Here is a 21,395-nt window from a genome sequence, read left to right on the forward strand (position 1 = left end):
GAATTAGGTAGATGATCATGATGGTCTTAGCTTTCTCTACTCTTCTTTCTTTGCACCTTTTCAGCTAATATTGCATCTTTGCCAGCCATGGAACAAAACAATCGTACCAAAGTGACTGAATTCATTCTCCTGGGATTTGCTGGTCAACACAAGTCTTGGCATGTCCTCTTCATAGTATTTCTGGTGATCTACGTGCTCACCCTAGTGGGTAACATTGGCATGCTCCTACTCATCAAGATTGAGTCTTCCCTTCACACCCCCATGTACTTTTTCCTCCAAAACTTGGCTTTTGTTGATCTCTGTTATGCATCTGCTATCACTCCCAAGATGTTGCAGAATTTGATGAGCAAAATAGATTCCATCTCATTCGTAGGATGTATAGTGCAGCTCCTTGTCTATGGTACTTTTGTAACAAGTGACTGCTTCATCCTGGCTGCTATGGCGGTGGACCGTTATGTGGCCATCTGTAACCCACTCCACTATACAACAGTCATGTCCCAGAGATTCTGCATTCAACTCTTAGTTGGCTCATACTTCATGGGTTTCCTAAATGCTTCTGTAAACACAAGTTTTACTTTCTCACTGAACTTTTGCAAATCCAATAAAATTAACCACTTCTTCTGTGATATACCCCCAATTCTTGCCCTCTCCTGCTCCAGTGTTTCCTTCAATGCCATTTTACTTGCAGCCTTTGTGGGGTTTAACTTGACGTTCACTGTGCTGGTCATCATCTTTTCCTACATATTTATCCTGGCTGCCATCCTGAAGATCTCTTCTGCTGCAGGGAAGAAAAAAGCCTTCTCCACATGTGCCTCCCATTTGACAGTGGTCACCATTTTCTATGGGACACTCTCTTACATGTATCTGCACCATAGTACCATAGAGTCTCAACAGCAAGAAAAAATGGCTTCTGTGTTTTATGGTGTTATGATCCCCATGTTAAACCCCCTCATCTACAGCCTGAGAAACCAAGATGTGAGAGAAGCCCTGAAAGGGGTTGGAAAGAGGTGTTTCTAGTTTGAGCATCAGTTACTAAGTCAACACAGTTCACCAGGCAAACCAACAGTTCTCTCTTATTTCCCAAAAGCAGAAGGGATGACAAATATCTGTGGGTTGCAAAGGCATTCCTTAATTATATCAATAGATCTGAAATGTAATGAAAACATCTTAAATGGGTAAGTTTCTAATTCATGTGTTTCTTAAGGAGAAAGCATAAGAAAAGATCTTTGATAGTGCTTTTGTACATTTTGAGGAGCCCTTTTTTTCAAATACCTGCCCTTAAAAAAGAAAAGAAAAATACAGAGAAGTGTATAAAATCTGTTGTAATGTACCCATAACAAGTATAACATGAATGCTCACCAGGACAGAAACCTCTTCTGATTTCCCTTGACAGGTGCTGTTACTCTTACTGTGACTCTGTAGCTACATTATTTTAATTTTATAAAGAATAAGTCAAAGAGCCAGTTTTTGGAGCAAATATGAAGAAAGAGGGAAAAAACACTAGAGTGAATTGCTACATAGACATTATGGAGCAATATCCGTCCTTACTACACATGGTCTGTAACCAACTAGGAAATTGACACAGGAATTAGGCAAATATGGATCATAGCAACTTACTTTGGTAAAATTTTATTTTACATGAAAGTTGAATCTCTAGCCATACCCTGTTGCAGACCTAACGCAGGGTTTGATGCTACAGAACAGACTCATTTACCCAGAATTGGCATCTTATTTCCCTCAGTCTCCAAGGATGTGGAGAGATGGAGGAATCCAGGTGAAACTTAAGAAGTCATACTTGGGCTTGAGCATGAGTGTTCCATCCACTTGGGAAAAGACAGAATCAAGCACACACCCATCCTATTGCCAGGTGTCTTAACAAAAAGATATCACGTGTTATAGTTCTCTCAATCTCTTTAATCAGGTAAACCATAGTATATTGTTACTGAGAGGATTGACAAGATGAGAGTTTACTGCCTTTTCAACATTTCCAGAAGTTCCAAATTGTGGATGGAATTATAAGCACAGGACCACTGTGAAATGGATCCAATCATAACATGAACAGTATCAAAAGAAACCAGATGTTACCAGCCCATGCAGCAGAGTGCACTTTTCTGCACTCTGGAAGAGACTCCCAACTTTCAGAAGCTTTGATCCCACTCTAGGTTGCCTGGGGCCTGCCCAGATTTTCCTTTGCAGAGAGAAACTACTTTCACTTGGAATGTAAGCATATCCTCTTCAGAGAAGAAAGGAACTGTCTTTATCTTCACTACCCAAAACCGTCTCTGGAGAGAGAATACTCTAACTTTTTCCATTCTGATGTGTCTCCTTTTACAAACATCCTTAAATGTATTGGCTGTAAATGCTTTGTACAGAGGAATTGGACTGGGCAGACATATTCTTGGAAAAATCTGTAAATTAAATAATATTGCCCTAATATTTATAAAGTAAAAAATGGGAAATACACTGATGAAAGAAACATGTTACTGTAATAGTAAGTGTTAATTTACCTCTTGCAGTTCATGGTAGATCAAGTTGAGAAAAAACTTTTAACAAAATTACAGAAGAGTTATTTGGCATAATTAATGAGAGTAAATACCATATACAGAAATTCTGTATTGGTGAAGCCTACCAATGAAACTCACTTGGAGTCAAAATTTAGACTTATTATGCTTCTGCAACTCACTCCCCAGAAGCTTTAGATATATCAGTAAGAGGAAGGGGAGAGGGCTTTTTGCAGTGTATGGGCTTTGCTGATGTTTCCGAGTATGAATTAGGGAAGTGGATACTCTCTCTAGATTTGGAAACTGTCAAAAAGCAGGAGAAGAACAGCAACTGGGTATCTCAGTAAGCATTGCTCAAGAGGCAGAAGGAGGAAAGTAGTAACAGTTATACCACTGGTGAGAAGGTAGCAGTCACTTAGAAGTGGGAGTTGTTAGTTGTTTTACAGTTGCGTTGTGAACTTGGGAGGTCCAGTTAGACACGTAGCTTCTGGTCAGCTTTCTGTGTCTACTGACACTGTGTTAGACACATCACTGTCTGATTACTGGCAGAACTGATTTTCATCTTCATAGTAGCTTGAAACCAAGAAAACATCTTTCTTTGTTCCTTCTACTCTTTCTTTTTCTCTTCCTTTCCTTCCTTCCTCCTTCCATCCCTTCATTCCTTTTTTCCTTCCTTCTTTCCTTTTTATGTGCTCATAGAATAATTACAGCAATACAATAAACTCTAAAAATCAGAAATATATGGAAAATATTCTGTGATCCAATTACCTAGAACTAGAATTTACCAGTAAAATTTGAAGGTAAAAACAACTAAAATTCTACCACTTTAAACTGAAACTCTCATTTAAACAACATTTTGGTTGAAGATGAAATAAAAACAAAGTTAACAAATACATATAATATAATATTTTATCAGCTATCATGTAAAATTCAATAAACTACAAGGGTGTTCAAATAAAATTTTATAATTCCGTAAGTAATTGTGTTAATAAATAGGAAATAATAATAAATTAAGTATGCATTTCAAGACATAAGAAAATAAGATTAAGGAAAGAAAAAAAGTAATAGTTATTTTAATTGATGTTAGAAACCACATAAATGTTAGAAATAATAAATCTAAGATTCATTCTCTGAAGTTAAATGGATAAATGATATGCTAATTTATCAAAAAAAAATAATACGGGGAACAAAGAAAGTCTTTAAAAATAAGAGAAGAATACTTAGCTCAGCAATATCTAAATATATTAGAGAGCCTGATGTAAAGGATGTCTTTTTACTAAAAGAATACTGATTGCAAAAAAGGTATTACAGAAGAGATTAAAGAACAGTTAACATAGAAAGAATAATTAATGAAAGGGCAGCCTTCTCCCTGGAAAAGCACCAAGTCCTTTTAGAAAAGCAAAAAAAAAATACCTAGAATGGTCAAAAATTGTTTAAATGAAGACCGAAATTGGAGGGCCTATGCTGCCTCTTTTCAAGTCTATCTTAAAGATATAGTAGATAAAGCAGTCTTGGACATAAGAAAGTCACATTGACCAATGGAACAAATATAGAGTTAAAAAAACAAAACTCAACAAATACATGCTAAGCTGATTTTCAAAGAAAGTACTAACCAATTCCATGATGAAATTACTGTCTTTTCAAAAACAATACTCTTGAAAATAACTGTATGGTCTTCCTACCATATCTGCAGTTTCTAAATTAGTCGATTCAACCAACCATGGATCAAAAATGTTATTGCACCCATATTGTGGCTCCCTGGAATACCCCACCATCATTATTTGACCTAACTCAAAACTCTCATGCAATGCAAAGAGATTTTTTCCCAAGCAAACTTGTTTATATATTTATATAAGGTCATGCTTTAACATTGCAGCTGCCTAAAGATAGAGATAAGTGTTGACCAAACCAAGCTTAAAAATAAAAGCTGGAGAATGAAACTTTCACAGGGATATTGAAAACTTCCAATATATTCCTAAGAACTACAACACTATGACCATCTGTTGTTCTGTGAGCTTGTGCTGGGCTGTGTTCATGTTCATGAAAAGACCTAAGAAGATCTTAAACACTCAGTCTGGCTAACCCTGAGGCTGACACTCAAGTAGTAAGTAACTGCAAATGTGGCATTATAAACTACCTTTACTGAGAATTAAATGCATAACCCAACGTATACTCAGAGCTCACTGGCAAAGACTGGGCGATTTATGGGTTCCAGGCATTTAAATAAATCTCCTTCCAAAATCACTAGCTGACCACTAAACTAACTAAGCAGAGACACTTAAATGACCACACATGAAAAGGAATACAATCTTTATGTGATTCATTCAGACAAGTCACTAAACATAAGCATGAACAATACACAACAAAAATAAATGCTGGGGAGAAAGATAATCTGATTTCCAGAGAGTCTACATTGTATCACTATAAAATATTTATTTTTCAAAGGAAAATAGTGAGAAATGAGAAGAATGAAGAAAATATGACTCTCACAGAGGGCAAAACGGCCAATAAGTAGAAACTGTCACTAAGAAAGCTCATATTTTAGATTTACTAGACAGAGATTTTAAATCAACTATTTTAAATATGTTCAAAGAACTAAAAGAAAAAAACACTTAAAAAGAACTAAAGGGAAATATGAGAATAATGTTTCATTAAAAAGAGAATATCATTAAAATATATAAAATTTGTAAATAACTATTCTGGAGTTAACAAGTAAAATTACTGTAGTGAAAAATTTACTAGGGTGGCTCACCAGCAGATCTGAACAGGCAGAGGAAACAATCAGTTTACTTGAAGCTAGGTTAATTGAGATTATCCATTCTGAAGAATGGAATTAAAAAGAATGAAGAAAAATAAGCAGATTCTGAACATCTGTAGAACACCATCGAGAATACCAATATATACATAATGGAAGTCCCAGAAGGAGAGGTAAGAAAGAGACATAAAATCTCCTTTAAGATTTATTGGCTGAAAACTTCCTAAATATGAAAAAATATTCATCTACACAGCCAAGAAGCTCAATGGACTCCAAGTAGAATGAATGAAAAGAGATACATACACAAATATTTATTCTGTCAAAATTCAAAGATAGAATCTTGAAAGTAGAGAGAACTGATTGATCATATAAGAGGATTCTCAATAAGATTACTAGCTAATTTCTCTTTAGAAAGCATGGAGGCACATGGGTGGACCTTCAGAATATGATACTGAATAAATAAGCCAGACAGAAAAGACAAATATAGTATGTTCTCACTTATATGTGGATCTGAAACAAAAACAAAGCAAAAGACAACCAAAAAAAACACCAAGCTCTTAGGTACAGAGAACAGAACAGATTGGTGGTTGCCAGAGGCAGGGGGTGGAGGGTGAATGAAATGGGTGAAGGGGGACAAAAAGTACAAACTTGCAGTTATAAAATAAATAAATAAAGAGAATATAATGTATAGCACCACAACTGTAGTTAATACTGTTTTGCATAGTCAAAAGTTGTTACAAGAGTAAATCTTAAAAGTACTCATCACAAGAAAAAAATCTGTAACTATGTATGGTGATGGATGTTAACTAGATTTATTATGGTGATCATTTTGCCTTATAAAAAAATAAATCATTGTGTTGTACACCTGAAACTAATATAAGGTTATATGTCACTTATAATTAATTAAAACCATCAACAGGACATTTTGGCTAACACAAATAGTATGATTGTGTTAAGATAATAACAGTAACTTTATATATATTCAATGCAATTACAATGAAAATTCTAGTCAAAATACCTTGGAATTTAAGATTGAGCTTTCCAGATGTAGGTAAAAATATCTATTAGATATATTATCTTTTTCAGGACTAAAGATATGAATAGTTCAGACTTGGTTAGAAATACACGTGTTACATATTTAAGGCTAATGAGTAAAATAATATAACTTTAGATTGTAAATAAATTAATCAATCAATCAATACTAAACCTTAAGGGCAGTTTTAAAGTGTATTTTAAAAACTTTAAAGTGAATAACACCTTAATAAATATAACAAAAAAGTAGAGAATAACTTTGCTGCAAAAAAATCAAAGTTTTTTGCATGTAAACTATAAAATTAGCAATATAAAATGATTAATATTGAGAAATACATGTTTGCAAATTTTATAAGGAAGGAAGGGTTCTTGACTCAAAATATCAGTATAAAAACAAAATATTTTTAAGAGGGCAACATATATAAACATAATTCATAGAAAATGAAAAACTAATGGTTCTTGGACATAGAAAAAGATATTCAATCTGGTTTACAGGAGAAAACAGCAAATAAAACTAAAATATACTGTTTTTATGTATGAAACTTTTATCAGCATTGTATTAGAGAATATTTACAGAAATAGTCACTCTAGATTTGCTAGAAATGATTTAAATTGACAGAGCCTACTTCTGAAGGACAGTTGGGCAATATCTATCAAAATGTACAGTGTTTTATACTCTTCGACCTGGAATTTCTTCTTCTAAATATCCTTTAATCCCACACTTATGCTCATTATTATATTTATTATAACTTTTTTTTAGTAAAAATTGGAAGCCATCTAAATATGTAACAATAGAGAAGAGAGTTTAATTAAACATATTAAGCAATGCAACTATTCAATAAAATACTATACAACCAATAAAGAGTGAGATTTCTTTTTCCATGTAGATCATCTAAGAATACTAAGTGAAATGCAAGTTGCAGAAATATGTGACTGATACACTGTCATTTTTATTAATGAGGAAGAAAGAATATAATATTAATATGTTTGCAAAAGCAATGCAAGGCTAACATAGAAGAATACAGAAATTGTAATGATGACGATATCCAGGGAGGGAAACTAGAGATTGAGAATCAAGGGTTAGAGTGTTACTTTTCACTCTGTGCACTTTGGTACATCTGAATTTTTAACCACGTGGATGGTTGGTTATACACCTCTGCACAAAAAGGAAGGCAAGAACACAGAAAAGAGGAAGGGAGAAAGGGAGGGAGGGAGACAGGGAAGAAAGAAGGAAGACAGGGAGAAAGGAAAAAGCAGAGGGAGAAAGGGAAAAGCAGAGGGAGAAAAGAAGGGAGAGAAAGAAGGTAATTTGTCAATAGTAGGGCAACTCTTAACAATGAAACCAGAAAGTCCCTAAAGGCAATAACACACAAATATATTTTGTCCCCTCTGGCAGTCTGAACTCTTATTCATCTGAGAATAATTAATGAGTGTTGTTTTTTCTGATTCCACCGCAGGTCCTGGAAGCTCAGGTTCTCAAGGGATCCAGTATTGAACCCACAGGCCCCAGGTATAAACTCCCAACTGGAAGGAACCACAGAGAGAGACCTGGTGAGCAATCAGCTTCCATCATTTGCAGAAAGAGAATCTGGAGGCAGCTTTGGTGTAAGTAAAACAAAGTAAATCCTATTTTTCAACATGAGACATGTATCAGTGCAGTGTGTGCAGGGAGTGGCAGGCAGAGTGAAAGGGTCAGTCAGTGTTCTGCCATGCCTTGCCCCAAGAACAGGAGCAATCACTTCATCACTGGTGATGTAATGGAAATGCAGTGAGGGCACTCAGTTGGGCTGAGCATTGCCTAGCAAAGGACATAAATGACCAAATAATTGAGTGAATTAATTGATCAACCAATCAATATTATATGCCCTTAACTAAATATTTGCATGTGTTACTATGGCCCTTCTTTGAGCACTAATACAATATCTAGCCTTCTGCAGGCAAGTTTACCTAAGTTTGCTCACTTGAACCTCACATCACAAAGCAGATTTTACATTTTCCTCTTCTTCATTTTTTAGTTTCTTATTTTGAAATAAATATATATTCATGGAAAGTTGCAAAGGTAGTACATGGAGCTCCCATATTTGATATCATCATGATCAGGGAAGATACACTATGATTTCAATTCTTCTAAATTTATAAAGGATTTATTATGGCTTAGGATATGGTCTACTTTGGTATATATACTTCTAGCACTGGGAAAAGTGTATATTCTTCTCTTTTAGGTGGAGTGTTCAATAAATGTCTATTAGATCCTGTTGGTTGATGATGATGTTGGGCTTTCTATATCCTTGTAATTTTCAGTCTAGTTTCTCTATCAAGCATTGAGAGAGGAGTGTTGAAGTATCTGATTGTAATTATGTATTTGTCTATTTCTCCCTTCAGTTCTGTCAGCTTTTGCATCACATATAAATATCAGCTCTCTTCTTTGGTGCCCACACCATAGCATTTCTATTTCTTCTTGGTAGGTTAACCCTTTTATCATTACATGATGTCTCCCACTTGTCCTTGGTAATTTTCTATGCTGTGAAGTCTACTCTATCTGATTTAATGTAGCCATTCTTTCATTTTTGATTAATGTTTGCACAAGTATATAGCTTTTCTCTTCCTTGAAATGTACATGTATCAATATATTTAAAGTACATTTCTGGTACCAAAAACCTGCTTTTCTTTCCACCCAGTCAAATTATTCCTTTTAATTGGTATTTAAAAAGTGAATCTTGGAACATCAAGAAAGAAGAGAGAGCAAAGAAAGAATGAAAATATGGATAAAAATAGTAGACCTTCTTTCTCTTCAAGTTTCTAAATTATGTTTGACAGTAAAGCAAAAAGTTTAACCTTGACTGATATATGATTCCCAATGTATTCCACATTTTACTCAAACTGCTAAATGTAACACCAGCTTTGTACATATAATATAAACTTTGAGTAGCAACTATTAAAAAAAAAAACTATACAAAGATTTGCAGTAAAAGCACTACAGATAAATCAAAATGAAATTCTTAAAAATGATCAAGTGACCCACACAAATGCAAACAAAACCAGAAACAAAAAAGAAAACAAAACATAAGATGATACACTTAAGCCTTAGCAAATCAATGAATCCATAAAATGTAAATTGTCATCTTTGTTTTTAAAACAGGAAACATTATCAATTGCCACTTTTAAAATGAAAGCAAAGGTGCAGAAGTTTATAAATTAAAGAATTGAAGTTTTCTCTCATCCAATCCCACACCTATGAATAACTTGAGAATTTGATTACTTAATCCCTAAAGACTCCACACAAAAACCAGTAGAGCTGATGAGCAAATTCAACAAAGTAGTAGAATACAAGATTAACATACAGAAATCTGTTGCACTTCTTTGCATTAACAATGAAATATCAGAAAAGGAAAGTAAAAAAAAAAAAAAAAAAACCTTTTAAAGTCACATCAGAAAAGTTAAATACTTTGGAATAAACTTGACCAATGAGGTGAAAGACTTATATGCTGAGAACTATAAAACAGTCATAAAAGAAATTAAAGGTGATTTAAAGAAATGGAAAGTTATCCCATGCTCTTGGATTGGAAGAATATGTACTGTTAAAATGGCCATACTACCAAAAGCAATCTACAGAATTACTGTGACCCTATCAAATTACCCAGAAATTCTATTTCACAGAAATAGAATAAATAATGCTAAAATTTATGTGGAGCCACAAAAGACCCAAAATTGCCAAAGCAATACTGAAGAAAAAGAATGAAGCTGGAGGAATAACCCTCCCAGACTTCAGACAATACTACAGAGCTACAGTAATCAGGAAACGATGGTGTTAGCACAAAAACAGACATATGGATCAATGGAATGGAATGGAGAGCCCAGAAATAAATCCACACACCTATGGTCAATATATCTTTGATGAAGGAAGAAAAATAAATAATGGGGAAAAGACAGCCTCTTCAGCAAGTGGTGTTGGGAAAGCTGGATGGCCACATGTAAATCAATAAAGTTAGAACACTCCCTCACACTATATGCAAAAATATACTCAAAATGCCTTAAAGGCTTAAGCATAAGGCAAGATACTGTAAACCTCCTAGAAGAAAACACAGGCAAAACATTCTCTGATATAACTCTTAGCAATGTTCTCCTAGGGCAGACTACCCCAGCAATAGAAATAAAAGAAAACAAAAAGACCACTTATGAAATGGAAAAGAATTATTTGCAAATGATGCAACTGACAAGGGCTTAACTTCCAGGATATACAAACAGCTCATACAGCTCAATAACAAGAAAACAAACAACACAATCAAAAAATGGGCAGAGGGCCTAAACAGACATTTCTCCAAAGAGGACATTCAGTTGGCCAATAGACACATAAAAAGATGCTCAATAGCACTAATTATCAGAGAAATGCAAATCAAAACTACAATGAGGTATCACCTCACACTGGTCAGAATGGCCATCATTAAAATATCCACAAATGATAAATACTGGAGAGGATGTGGAGAGAAAGGAGCCTTCCTTCAATGCTGTTAGGACTGAAATATGGTACAGCCACTGTGGAAAACAGTGTGAAGATTCCTCAAAAAACTAAAAACAGACTTACCATCTGATCCAGCAATCCCACTCCTGGGCATATATCTGGAGAAAACTCTTAATTTGAAAATATATATGCACCCTATTGTTCATACCAGCACTATTTATGATAGCCAAGACACAGAGGCAACCTAAATGTCCATCAACAGATGATTGGATAAAGAAGTTGTGGTAAATATATGTGTGTGTGTATATATATATGTATATATACATATATATACACACACACAATGGAATATTACTAGTGATAAAATGGAATATTACTAGTGATAAAAAGAACAATATAATGCAATTAGCAACAACATGGATGGACCTAGAGATTATCATATGAAGTGAAGTGAGTCAGACAAAGACAAATATCATATGATATCACTTATGTGTGGAATCTAAAGGAATGGCACAATTAACTTATTTAAGAAACAGAAACAGGCTCAACAGACATAGAAAATGATCTTATGGTTACCAAAAGGGAAGGGGAGGAGGGATAAATTAGGAGTCTGGGATTTGCAGATACTAACTACTATGTATGTATAAATCAGATAAACAAGGTCCTACTGTATAACACTGGGAACTATATTCAGTACTTTGTAATAGCCTATAATGAAAAATAATATGAAAAAGTACATGTGTGTGTGTGTGTGTGTGTGTGTGTAACTGAATCATTATGCTGTACATCAGAAACTAATAGAATATTGTAAATAGACTATACTTCAATTTAAAAAAAAGAGTTTGGTTACTTAAGTAAGAGTTCTTACTTAAGAGTTTGGTGTGTTGTTTTCCTGACCTTTATTCATAAATAAAAAGGATAAAATTGAAAGACAATGGGAGTGAGAGAAAATTTGCTTTTTAGAAGGGTCCACGCTCTACCTATTATTCTACGACTTTTATCATTTGATAATAATACATAGGCACTTTTCTGGTAAAAGTATATGTTTATCTCACCTTTTGGGACTGTATATTGATCCATAATAAGAATGTGCTCTATCTATTTAACCCCATTTCCAAACTTTTTTATTATAAACGTGTTTCAATGAATATCATTAAATTCTAAGCAGTTCTGGGATCTTGATGTTACAGAGGAAGGAAATGAGGCTAAAACAGGTTACAACATTTGTCTCTATTAACTGGTAGGACAAGAATTCACCCCAGGTCTGCTGGTTCCCTTTCCACTGCCCAATGCTGAATATAAATGGAGCCTCAGAAAGACTGAGACTGAGTGTATGTTAAGTACATTCAAATTGCTCAGGTAGTTGGCCATTTTCTACATATCATTCATTTGATTAGCAAATACCTTCATCTTAAATGGAACAAAAGAGGTGAGGGTATAGCTCAGTAGTAGAGCACATGCTTAGCTTGTACAGGGTCCTGGGTTCAATCCCTAGTGCTACCTCTAAAAATAAATAAGTAAACCTAATTACTTTCCCTTCCAAAAAAAAAAAAAAAGATAAATAGAACAAAGAATCTCATAAGGAGACAACCCACCTTTAACATACACATTGTGTGTCAGATGTGCGTGGTGGGACTTGTATGAGTTTCATTAGCTCTTGAGAAGTGTCTTCATAATGTAGCATCACTTCATCTAAATGCAGGCTGATTAAACTCAAGTTGATATGGTAAATGTAATAATAATTACCCTATCAAGATTCTACATTAAGTGGACCCCTGATCTATTCAAGCTTCATCTTATAAGTGCTTACACCCAATGGATGGACACCTCCTTGAAATGGCTGCATTTCAGCTATTTTACAGCCGATTAACCTGAGGAAGGAACTTGCACTAACTTGTTTCTCCTCAGCCCTCACTAAATGTTGAACTAAAGAGAATGGCTTCTTGTTCTCTGACAACAAAGTTATCCAACTGTGCTTACTTCAAAATATTTTAAAGAACCAGAGAAGCCCATATCAACAACAGGCTTAGTTTGCTACATTTCTACCACTGAAGACACATTTTTAGCATCTCATATATACAGGTATGTAGCTCGGCTTAGAATTACTGACATCAGGGTAAAGCAAACTCACTTTATGACATGAATTTCCTTTACCCTGTCATATATATAATGAGAAGACTCCTTGGCTTGCAAAGAATGATGCCTGAAGGGAGGTGCATGTTAAGGAAAGCAGTACAAACTTTCTGAAGCCTTCAGACATATAATAAATCTCAAAACTTTCTCTAATTAAAAAGCTACTTATTTCAGCACCTTGAACTAGGATTAAAATAATAAATGTCTGAGAAAAACTATAGGTTACTAAAAAGGTACATGATTATGTTTGAATATTACTCTACAAAACTATGAATACCTGTTTAATATAGTGGAAATATATGTTAATCTAAGTTTCTTAGAATCACAGATATTAGATGTGAGTCTACTTTTGTGAAAACTTCTTTATTTTGAAAATGGATCCATGGCTCACATGTCACTGTTTTTGTGATGGGTTCTTATCAAGAAAATAAAAACATAATTGGAAATAAATAAGCCCTGTTGTGAGTGCTCACCATGAAAATCTAATTTTCAAAGTGACATAAAATAAGAGCCTTTTCTAATTCAACAAGTCACAAAGATTTCCTTTCCTTTCTTGGTCCCCCTCTTGGTCCTTTCTAGGCTTTTTTCTAGGTCTTTTCTAGATAGTCATGACACAAGGAAATAGCACTGGAGTGACTGAATTCTTTCTTCATGGATTTGGTGCCCAACACAAGTTTCAGTATGTCCTCTTCACTGTATTTTTGGTTATCTATGTGACCACCATGGTGGGGAATAGTGGAATGATCTGACTCATCAAGACAGATTCCAGACTTCAGACACACATGTACTTTTTCCAATGACATTTGGTTTTTGTTGATATCTGTTACAGTTCTGCTATCACTCCCAAGACGATGCAAAACTTCATAGTAGAAAACAAATCAATATCATTCAAGGGCTATGTCATGCAATCATTGGTTTATGCAACATTTGTGACCACTTACTGCTACCTCCTGGTGGCTATGGCAGTGGACCATTACATGGCCATCTGTAACCCACTTCGCTATCCCATAGTCATATCCCAGAGAGTCTGCATCCAGTTGGTAGCGGTTCATATGTCATGGGCTCAATAAATGCTTCTGTGCACACAGGGTTTACATTTCAGTGTTCTTCTGCAAGGGTGACACCATCAATCACTTCTTCTGTGACGTTCCTCCAATCCTCGCCCTCTCATGCTCCAACACTGACATCAACATCATGCTACTTTTAGTCTTTGTGGGATTTAACTTGATGTTCACTGTGTCGGTCATCATCTGTTCCTACACATATAACCGGGCTGCCATCCTCAAGATGTCTTCTACTGCAGGGAGGAAAAAAGCCTTCTCCACGTGTTCCTCCCACATGACAGCAGTCACCATTTTCTGTGGGACCCTCTCTTACATGTACTTACAGCCTCGTTCTAATAATTCCCAGGAGAACATGAAAGTGGCCTCTGTATTTTACGGCATTGTGATTCCCATGTTGAACCCCCTGATCTAAAGTCTGAGAAATAAGGAGGTAAAAGAAGCTCTAAAAGTGATGGGGAAGAAATTCTTCTAGATTGGACCCCAAGGATTAAAATTCAGCCCACCAAAGTATGCAGTAGAGATGTTTGACCATATTTAATGTTTCTGAAATAGGGAACGTGTTCACCTCTTAAACCAATGCTACCTCCTTCAGTAGATAATTTCTTAGAATGTAATAAATATAGTGACATCTCATGGGACTAATTTTTTGGTTATATTATATATATATATATTTTTTATATATATTTTGAGAAACATATCACATACTACCCATGACGAAGAACAGTATTGAGCTTATTTCAAATATTAAGGAATATGTGTAGACTTTACAAAATATAGGTATTACAAATATATTGTAGATACGTTCTTAAAGACTGTATTTTGCATATAATCAATATTAAAATTGAAGTTGACTATTTCCTATTCATTTAAACAAGTTCCTCAAATTATCTGTGAAGTGGCTCTTCATATGTTCTGTTTCAATTGTTGTGTAAACCTGAATGCAAAATAAACATACTGCTTGGAAAAGCACCTTATGGCTCAGCCCATTGTACTTCCTACCTACAGCACTTGAAAACACTTACTTCTTATGTGACCTTGTGACTTGTTTTGTCACTAATTACCCTCTTTATTCTGAATCCTCCCTTTTCTTGGGGAAGTAAAAGGAACTTCTAGAAATAGTTTCTATCTCTCCAATAGAGATAGAAAACCTAGAATGTAAATGGATCTAAAATGGCAGTGGTCATTCATTTATGAAAGGTATACCAATCATTTTAAACCAGACAGAAAACTTTAAACTTAGAAATGCAGCGAGAAGTTCAAGAGGTCAAGAGCACTTTGATTCAGGAAGACAAATTGTTGACAGAAAAAACTTTGGTACATAGATTGTGGGTAAGTGATGGAAATCCTCACATAAATCTAAAGCTGCCATGCTAGCTAGATGAAAGATCAAGTTTCATATTAAAATAACAGCAGCCAATCTAATGAACTGGCCACAAAATGTACTGTTAAGTAACAGCATAGGGAGAATTGGGCAAGAGAAGAATATTTTTTTTCAAGTACATTATCCTACATAAATTCTAAGAGATGAGTTAAAATTAACCTGAAGTCAATGCAGCATGACCAGAATCTGCCCAGCAAAAGTCTATCTTTAGAAAGAAGAGATCTTGTATCCAGGGCAGATCCATGTGTCTTCAAAGACCAGGACCAGGGACAATAGCTGGAGATTCATGGAAAGTAGACAGAGGATTTCCTGGGACCCTGGAGGGGAAAACTGGAGACTAATGTACAGCATGGTGACTGTAGTTAAAATACAGTATCATATATTTAATATCTGCTTAGAGGGTAGATTTTAAGCATTGTCACTGCAGACAGGCAAGCAGTCAGGCAGGAAGGAAAGAAGCAAAGGGAAGAAAGAGGGGGGAAGGAGGAGGAAGGAAGGAAAGGAAAGAAAGAAAAGTTTGAATATGTGAGGTGATGAATATGTTGAACTTAATTGTTGTGATCATTTCACCATGTATATCTATTTCAAAAAGCCAAGTGTATACCTTAAATATATACAAGTTTTATTAATTATACCTCAAGTAAATTTGAGGGGGAGGTGATCAAGCAAAGAAGAACTTAGTGCACATTGAGAAGTCTAAGTGGCCAAATTGGAAACAGGGCACAAAGTGGAGAGTTGCATAGTACTAGGCATTCAATACTGAACTGAAAGAAACCCCAAAAGGAAATAAACTGAATGTTAAATGGACAAAAGTAGCAAAAATCCCAGAGGCTTATGTGAAGGATGAAACAGTTGATGTGGGTTCTGACATGGGAACAATTAGCAATTGCTAGCACTTGTCCAAGAGAGAGACATACATTCTGGCATTGTGTAGAGTAGCAGTGGTCTGATGTTACATAGTCACATATGTTTCACAAATCATCAGCTGCCTTTAAGCTGTTTAGGCCCTGTCAAGACTGAGGCAAGCAGAAAATATAAACTCCTGTGTTGAGTGAACTGGTATTCTGTGCATCCATTCATGTATTTTTTTTTTTTTTTGCAATTTCAAAAATTTACTGGGGGTAGTGTAGAATCACAGGGCACCCACAATTGAATCAGGTACTGACCCTAGCAAGACATTTAGGAAGCACCTAAATCACTAAAGAAATAATAATAATAACTTGTTGACCTGTTTCCAAGGAATCGGAGGGATAGAAGTAGGGCTCGTTCCCAGCCTAGAATAGCAGCCTGGGAGCCAGGGAGAAACAACTGGAAGAGTAGCTAGAGGCTGAGACAGGATGAACGCTAAGCAAATATCCATGAAGCAGAAGCCCAAAGCTCAACCATTAAGAGGACACCCTCCTAAAAAGTGAAATCAGTAAAGAGTAAAAATGAATAAAATTGTGATACACACAACAACTTGGATGAATTTCCAGGGAATTAAGCTAAGTAAAAAAAAAAAAAAAAAAAAGCCAAACCTCAAAGTTGTACACTGTATAGTTCTAGTTATAGGACATATTTTAAATGACAAAATTATAGAAGTTGAGGATAAATATATGGTTAGCAGGGTTAGGGATGGAGTGAAGTAAGGGTTGGGTGAGGTGTAGGGTGTGTTCTAAAAGAACAATACATGGGATCCTTGTTTGCAACTGTTTAGTATCTTGACTGGGGTGGTGACTATGGAAATCGGCATGGTTCATAAAAATTTTTAGCAGGGGAGGGATATAGCTCAGTGAAATCCATGCACGAGGTCTTAGTTTCAATCCCCAATACCTCCACTAAAAAATAAATACATAAAAGAAAAAAATTATAGAACTTATTACAAACACACACACACAAATGAGTTTGGAGGAAACTGGAGAAATCCAAATAAAATCAGTGCAATGCATTAGTGTAGATATCCTGATTGTGATTTTATACTATAATTTTTTCAAAATTTTACTCTTAGTGGTGTATTAGTTTTCTATTGCTGCTGTAACAAATTACCAAAAAGTCTAGTGGCTTAAAACAACACAGATTTATTATCTTAGAGTTCTGGAAGTCAGAAGTTCCAAATGGGTCTCTAGATGAAGTGTTAGCAGGGCTGTATTTCTTTCTGAGTAAACTACAGGAGAATCCATTTTCTTGATTTCTTTTCAGCTTTTAGAAGCCACCTGTATTCCCTGACTTATAGCTTATTTTTCCCACCTTCAAAGCCAACATCACAGCATCTTCAAATCTCCCTCTGACTCTCACTCTTCTACACCCCTCTCCCAATTTTAGGGACTCTTAGAAAACTCAGAGTAGTCTCTTGACCTCAAGGTCAGCTAATTCGCACCCTTCATTCCATCTGCAACCTTAGTTGCTCTTTGCCACACAGTTTAATGGGTTTACAGATTCCAGGTGTTTGTAGATGAAGATTCTTTGGGAACTGTTACTCTGCCTATCACATGAGGAGTCTGGGCAAACTGTACAATGGATCTCCATCTGTTATTTCTTACAACTGCACATAAATCTATAATCATCTCAATAATTCAATTGTAAAATATTTCATGAAAATGTTTTTTAATCTATCCTGTGATTAGCTTCATTATGAACTGGGTGTTCATTATTTTCTCATACACACACGCATCATCTACCATCCTGAGCTTGCCCTCTGTGATAGGGGAAGTAAAGGGCCTCTGTCAGAGATGTCTTGCTCCTGACAGCTCTTATCTTTTCTTTAGGGCTCCCTCTTGCATGTACTTACAGCCTAGATCTACCAACTCTCAAGAGTAGGGAAAACATCCTTATACTGTGGCATTACAATTCCATGTTAAATCTCCTTATCTACTGACTATGAAATGAGGAAGTAAAAGAAGCTATAAAATCAATAAGGATTAAGTCCTTGCTTGGGCATAAATCTAACACTGAGTGCCAGAGAAATCCAAGTGGGATGTTCTTATGCATTAGCTGGTATCACATTGTCCATAGCAAGTCACATGGCCAACCCTGATTCAAAGAATTGGAGTTACTGACTCTACCACTTAATGAAAGGACCTGCAACATCACATAGAAATGATGTGCCTGCATTGAAGAAAAGAATTTGTGATTTGATTTATAACCTACCAGAACATGTTCCTGCCTGGAATAAGTATTTTTTAGCTGACACCCTAATCAGGATATGATTTATACTGCCATAGGTGTGTGCATGACAAAGACTCAAATTTAATCTCTATAAACATAATGATAATTTGTCTTTTGCTCATTATTATGTCCCCAGCATCCATTAATTCAGGAATATATTGTGTGCTCATTAAGTGCTTACTAAAAGAATGAGCAAACAATACACACAAAAATTTGACCTTGGCCCCACAATGAGAAAAAAATACTAGCTACAGCCCAGTACTGCTAACTTTTCTTATAGCATCTCATGTTTCATCCCAGGTTTTTGTGTCCACCAACTGTCTCTAAGACATTATGATAAAGGATCAGTTCTTCAACCAAAATTTGAGATCAAGGAATAGCAAAGATGGCTAACTTTGTTAGTCTAGACCAAAATGGAAGAAAAGATGGTATTACATGTAAAAGTTTTGAACAAGAATGACACAGAGAAGAGGATACTTTAAAAAGCTGAAAGACAAATAATCTCTTCACCATCACTAGTCATTGCAAAATATACTGATTTTTCTACCCACTCTCCATTCTCCTCTCATTCCACCCTAAGAAAACCCAATGTTATTTGGAAGATGATGCAGCCAGATAAACAAGTACTTACCTCCTAGCTTCTACTGTAGCTAGAGTGGTACGTGTGATCATTTACGTTCCCTGAGATATGGCATTGGGTAAAAATAATGTATGTAGGGGATGTGTAGTGTAGAATTAACCTTATCCAAAGAAAAGTCCCAACTTTGTCTTCACCTACTGGGAGGTGACCTCAAAGACCCTGAAATGCCATCATTAAGAGGAGTGGCTTTGTTTGCCTGGAGGCTTTGGCCACTGGACAGTCAAACAGTGTGATTTATGATCAGGGATTTGGGATGTGCCCTATCAATTCCAAACTCCGGAGGAAATGGGGACTAAAGGTATAACCATGAAACTGATTGAGAACTAAAGATCAGCCACATGAGCAGTGACAGAGAGCCCCAAAAGGAACTGTGGACACTGAAGGTTCAAGTGACCTTCCTGAGTTTGCCACAGTCCATGTGTATAGCCACATGTTGACACACTGGCAGGTAATGTGTCCCTGAGGACAATGAAAGCTTCAAGTTTGGAACCTCACAGACTTTACCATTTACATATGTTTATTGAGGTGGTTATAATTTGTGTCTACTTATTGTAATAAAATTGGACTTGTATGTGTAGTGGTTTCCAGTTGTGTTATTTCAGGCTCTATTTTAAATTACGTACACTGAGTGGTTTCTAAAGAACAGAAATTCTTGGCCATCTGAATTTCTTCTTTGGAAAAACATGTGTTCAGTTTTTCTACCCATGTTTTAATCAGATTGTTTGGGCTTTTTTTTTTTTTTTTTTTTTTTTTTTGCTGTTGAGTTGTACGAGATATTTGTATATGCTAGCTGTTCACCCCTTATTGTTCGTGTCATTTGCAAAGACCTTCCCCCGTACAGTAGATCATCTTTTCATTTAATTGACAGCATCCTTTGCTGTGCAAAAGCTTTTATGTTTAATCAGGTTCCTTTTGTTTATTTTCCCTTTTGCTTCCTTTGCTAGGAAATAGATCCCCAAAAACTATAATGTTAAATTTAGATTAGCATTGGATTTCTCTTTTCCAGATTGCCATGTTTTTTTTCTGACTTGGGAGGTAAGATCAATTTTCTAGACCTGAATACAACTTCTTAGACATAGTAAGAATTGCTCAACCTGATTCATAACAGGAAAAAATTTTAAAGCCTTGCTCTATAACAAGGCAACACACACACCCCCCGCCAAAGTCCCTGATGACAGTAACATGATTAAATGTATTTCTCTAGAGAAAACTTAAACATTCTTCAGCTGAAAATACCTACTGAACATTGTTTATTCCAATTCCATTACAGCCCCTGGAAGCTCAATTTCTCAAGGGAGCAAGTATCAATCCCTTAGTCTCCAGCTTTAAACTCTCCGGTTAGAAAGAAACATACAGAGACGTTGGTGGCCATCAGCCTGTACCAGTTGCAGAAAGAAAATCTGGAAGCAACCCCAGTGTAAGTAAAAAAAAAGCAAACCCTATTTTTCAAAATCAGCCATGCATCCTCCCAGTGTGTGCTGGAAATGGTAGAGCAAATGGGTCAGAGACAAATTTCTAGTAAGTTTCAGCCAAGACCAGGGGTAATCACTTCATCCTTGGTGACACAATGGAAATGGAGTGAGGGACCTGAATTGGGCTGAGTGTTGCCTGAGAAGGATGTGAATAAACAAATGACTGAAAGATTGAATGAATGAATGATATTATATACCTTAGTTTATTACTTGACTGTGTTATTATGATCAGTTTTGAGTTCCCATTCAGTGCCTGGCCCAGTGCTGAGAATTTTACATAAATCACCTCACCTTAAGTCACATCACTGCAAACCGAGACTTCACTCTCCCTCTTACTCTTCTGTTTCAAAATACCTAAGGCTATTTTACAAAGAAAAAGAGATGAAGTTTCTGAGTTTAAAGACTTCCTCTCCCCACTCCCACTCCCAAGGATAACCCATTAGAAGTTTGGTGTCAATTCTTCCTGAGCTTTTTCATGGGTAAGGAAAATGAGAAAAATAGAGAGTTGGGAGTGAAAGTTTTATTTTTAAAGGGTCCACACTCTGTGTATTATTCTGCAGCTTATTCTGCTCATTTGGAAACACAGAATAAGCACCATCCATAAAACATATGTCAAAGTATATATGTTCCTCATACTTTTTGGTCTCTGTATTGATCCATAATATGAATCTGCTCTGACTTAGTTAACCCTATTTCCAAACTTCTGCTATTGTACACAGTGTAACAATGAACATTATCAACTTCTCAGTAATTCTGTGATCCACTTTTTGTAGAGGCTGGAATTGAGAAGAAAGGAAGCTAAATCCTTTGCCTC

The 21,395-nt window shown here is 35.6% G+C and overlaps 1 protein-coding gene and 1 pseudogene across 1 annotated transcript; both read left to right on the top strand.

Moving 5' to 3' along the window:
• Positions 1–1,017, top strand: LOC116661675 (olfactory receptor 5AK2-like). The gene has a single exon (XM_032474180.1). It carries the CDS (start codon positions 88–90, stop codon positions 1,015–1,017), a length of 930 nt encoding a protein of 309 aa, XP_032330071.1. The 5' UTR covers positions 1–87.
• A 12,669-nt stretch (positions 1,018–13,686) lies between these two features.
• Positions 13,687–14,461, top strand: LOC116661717 (annotated as a pseudogene).
• Positions 14,462–21,395: the final 6,934 nt, after the last annotated feature.

This window comes from Camelus ferus, chromosome 36, assembly GCF_009834535.1.
Source record: "Camelus ferus isolate YT-003-E chromosome 36, BCGSAC_Cfer_1.0, whole genome shotgun sequence".
Lineage (NCBI taxonomy): Eukaryota > Metazoa > Chordata > Mammalia > Artiodactyla > Camelidae > Camelus > Camelus ferus.

What these genes read in the sequence shown, in the direction of transcription:
- LOC116661675 (XM_032474180.1), top strand. Translation starts at nt 88, where the DNA reads ATGGAACAAAACAATCGTACCAAAGTGACTGAATTCATTCTCCTGGGA.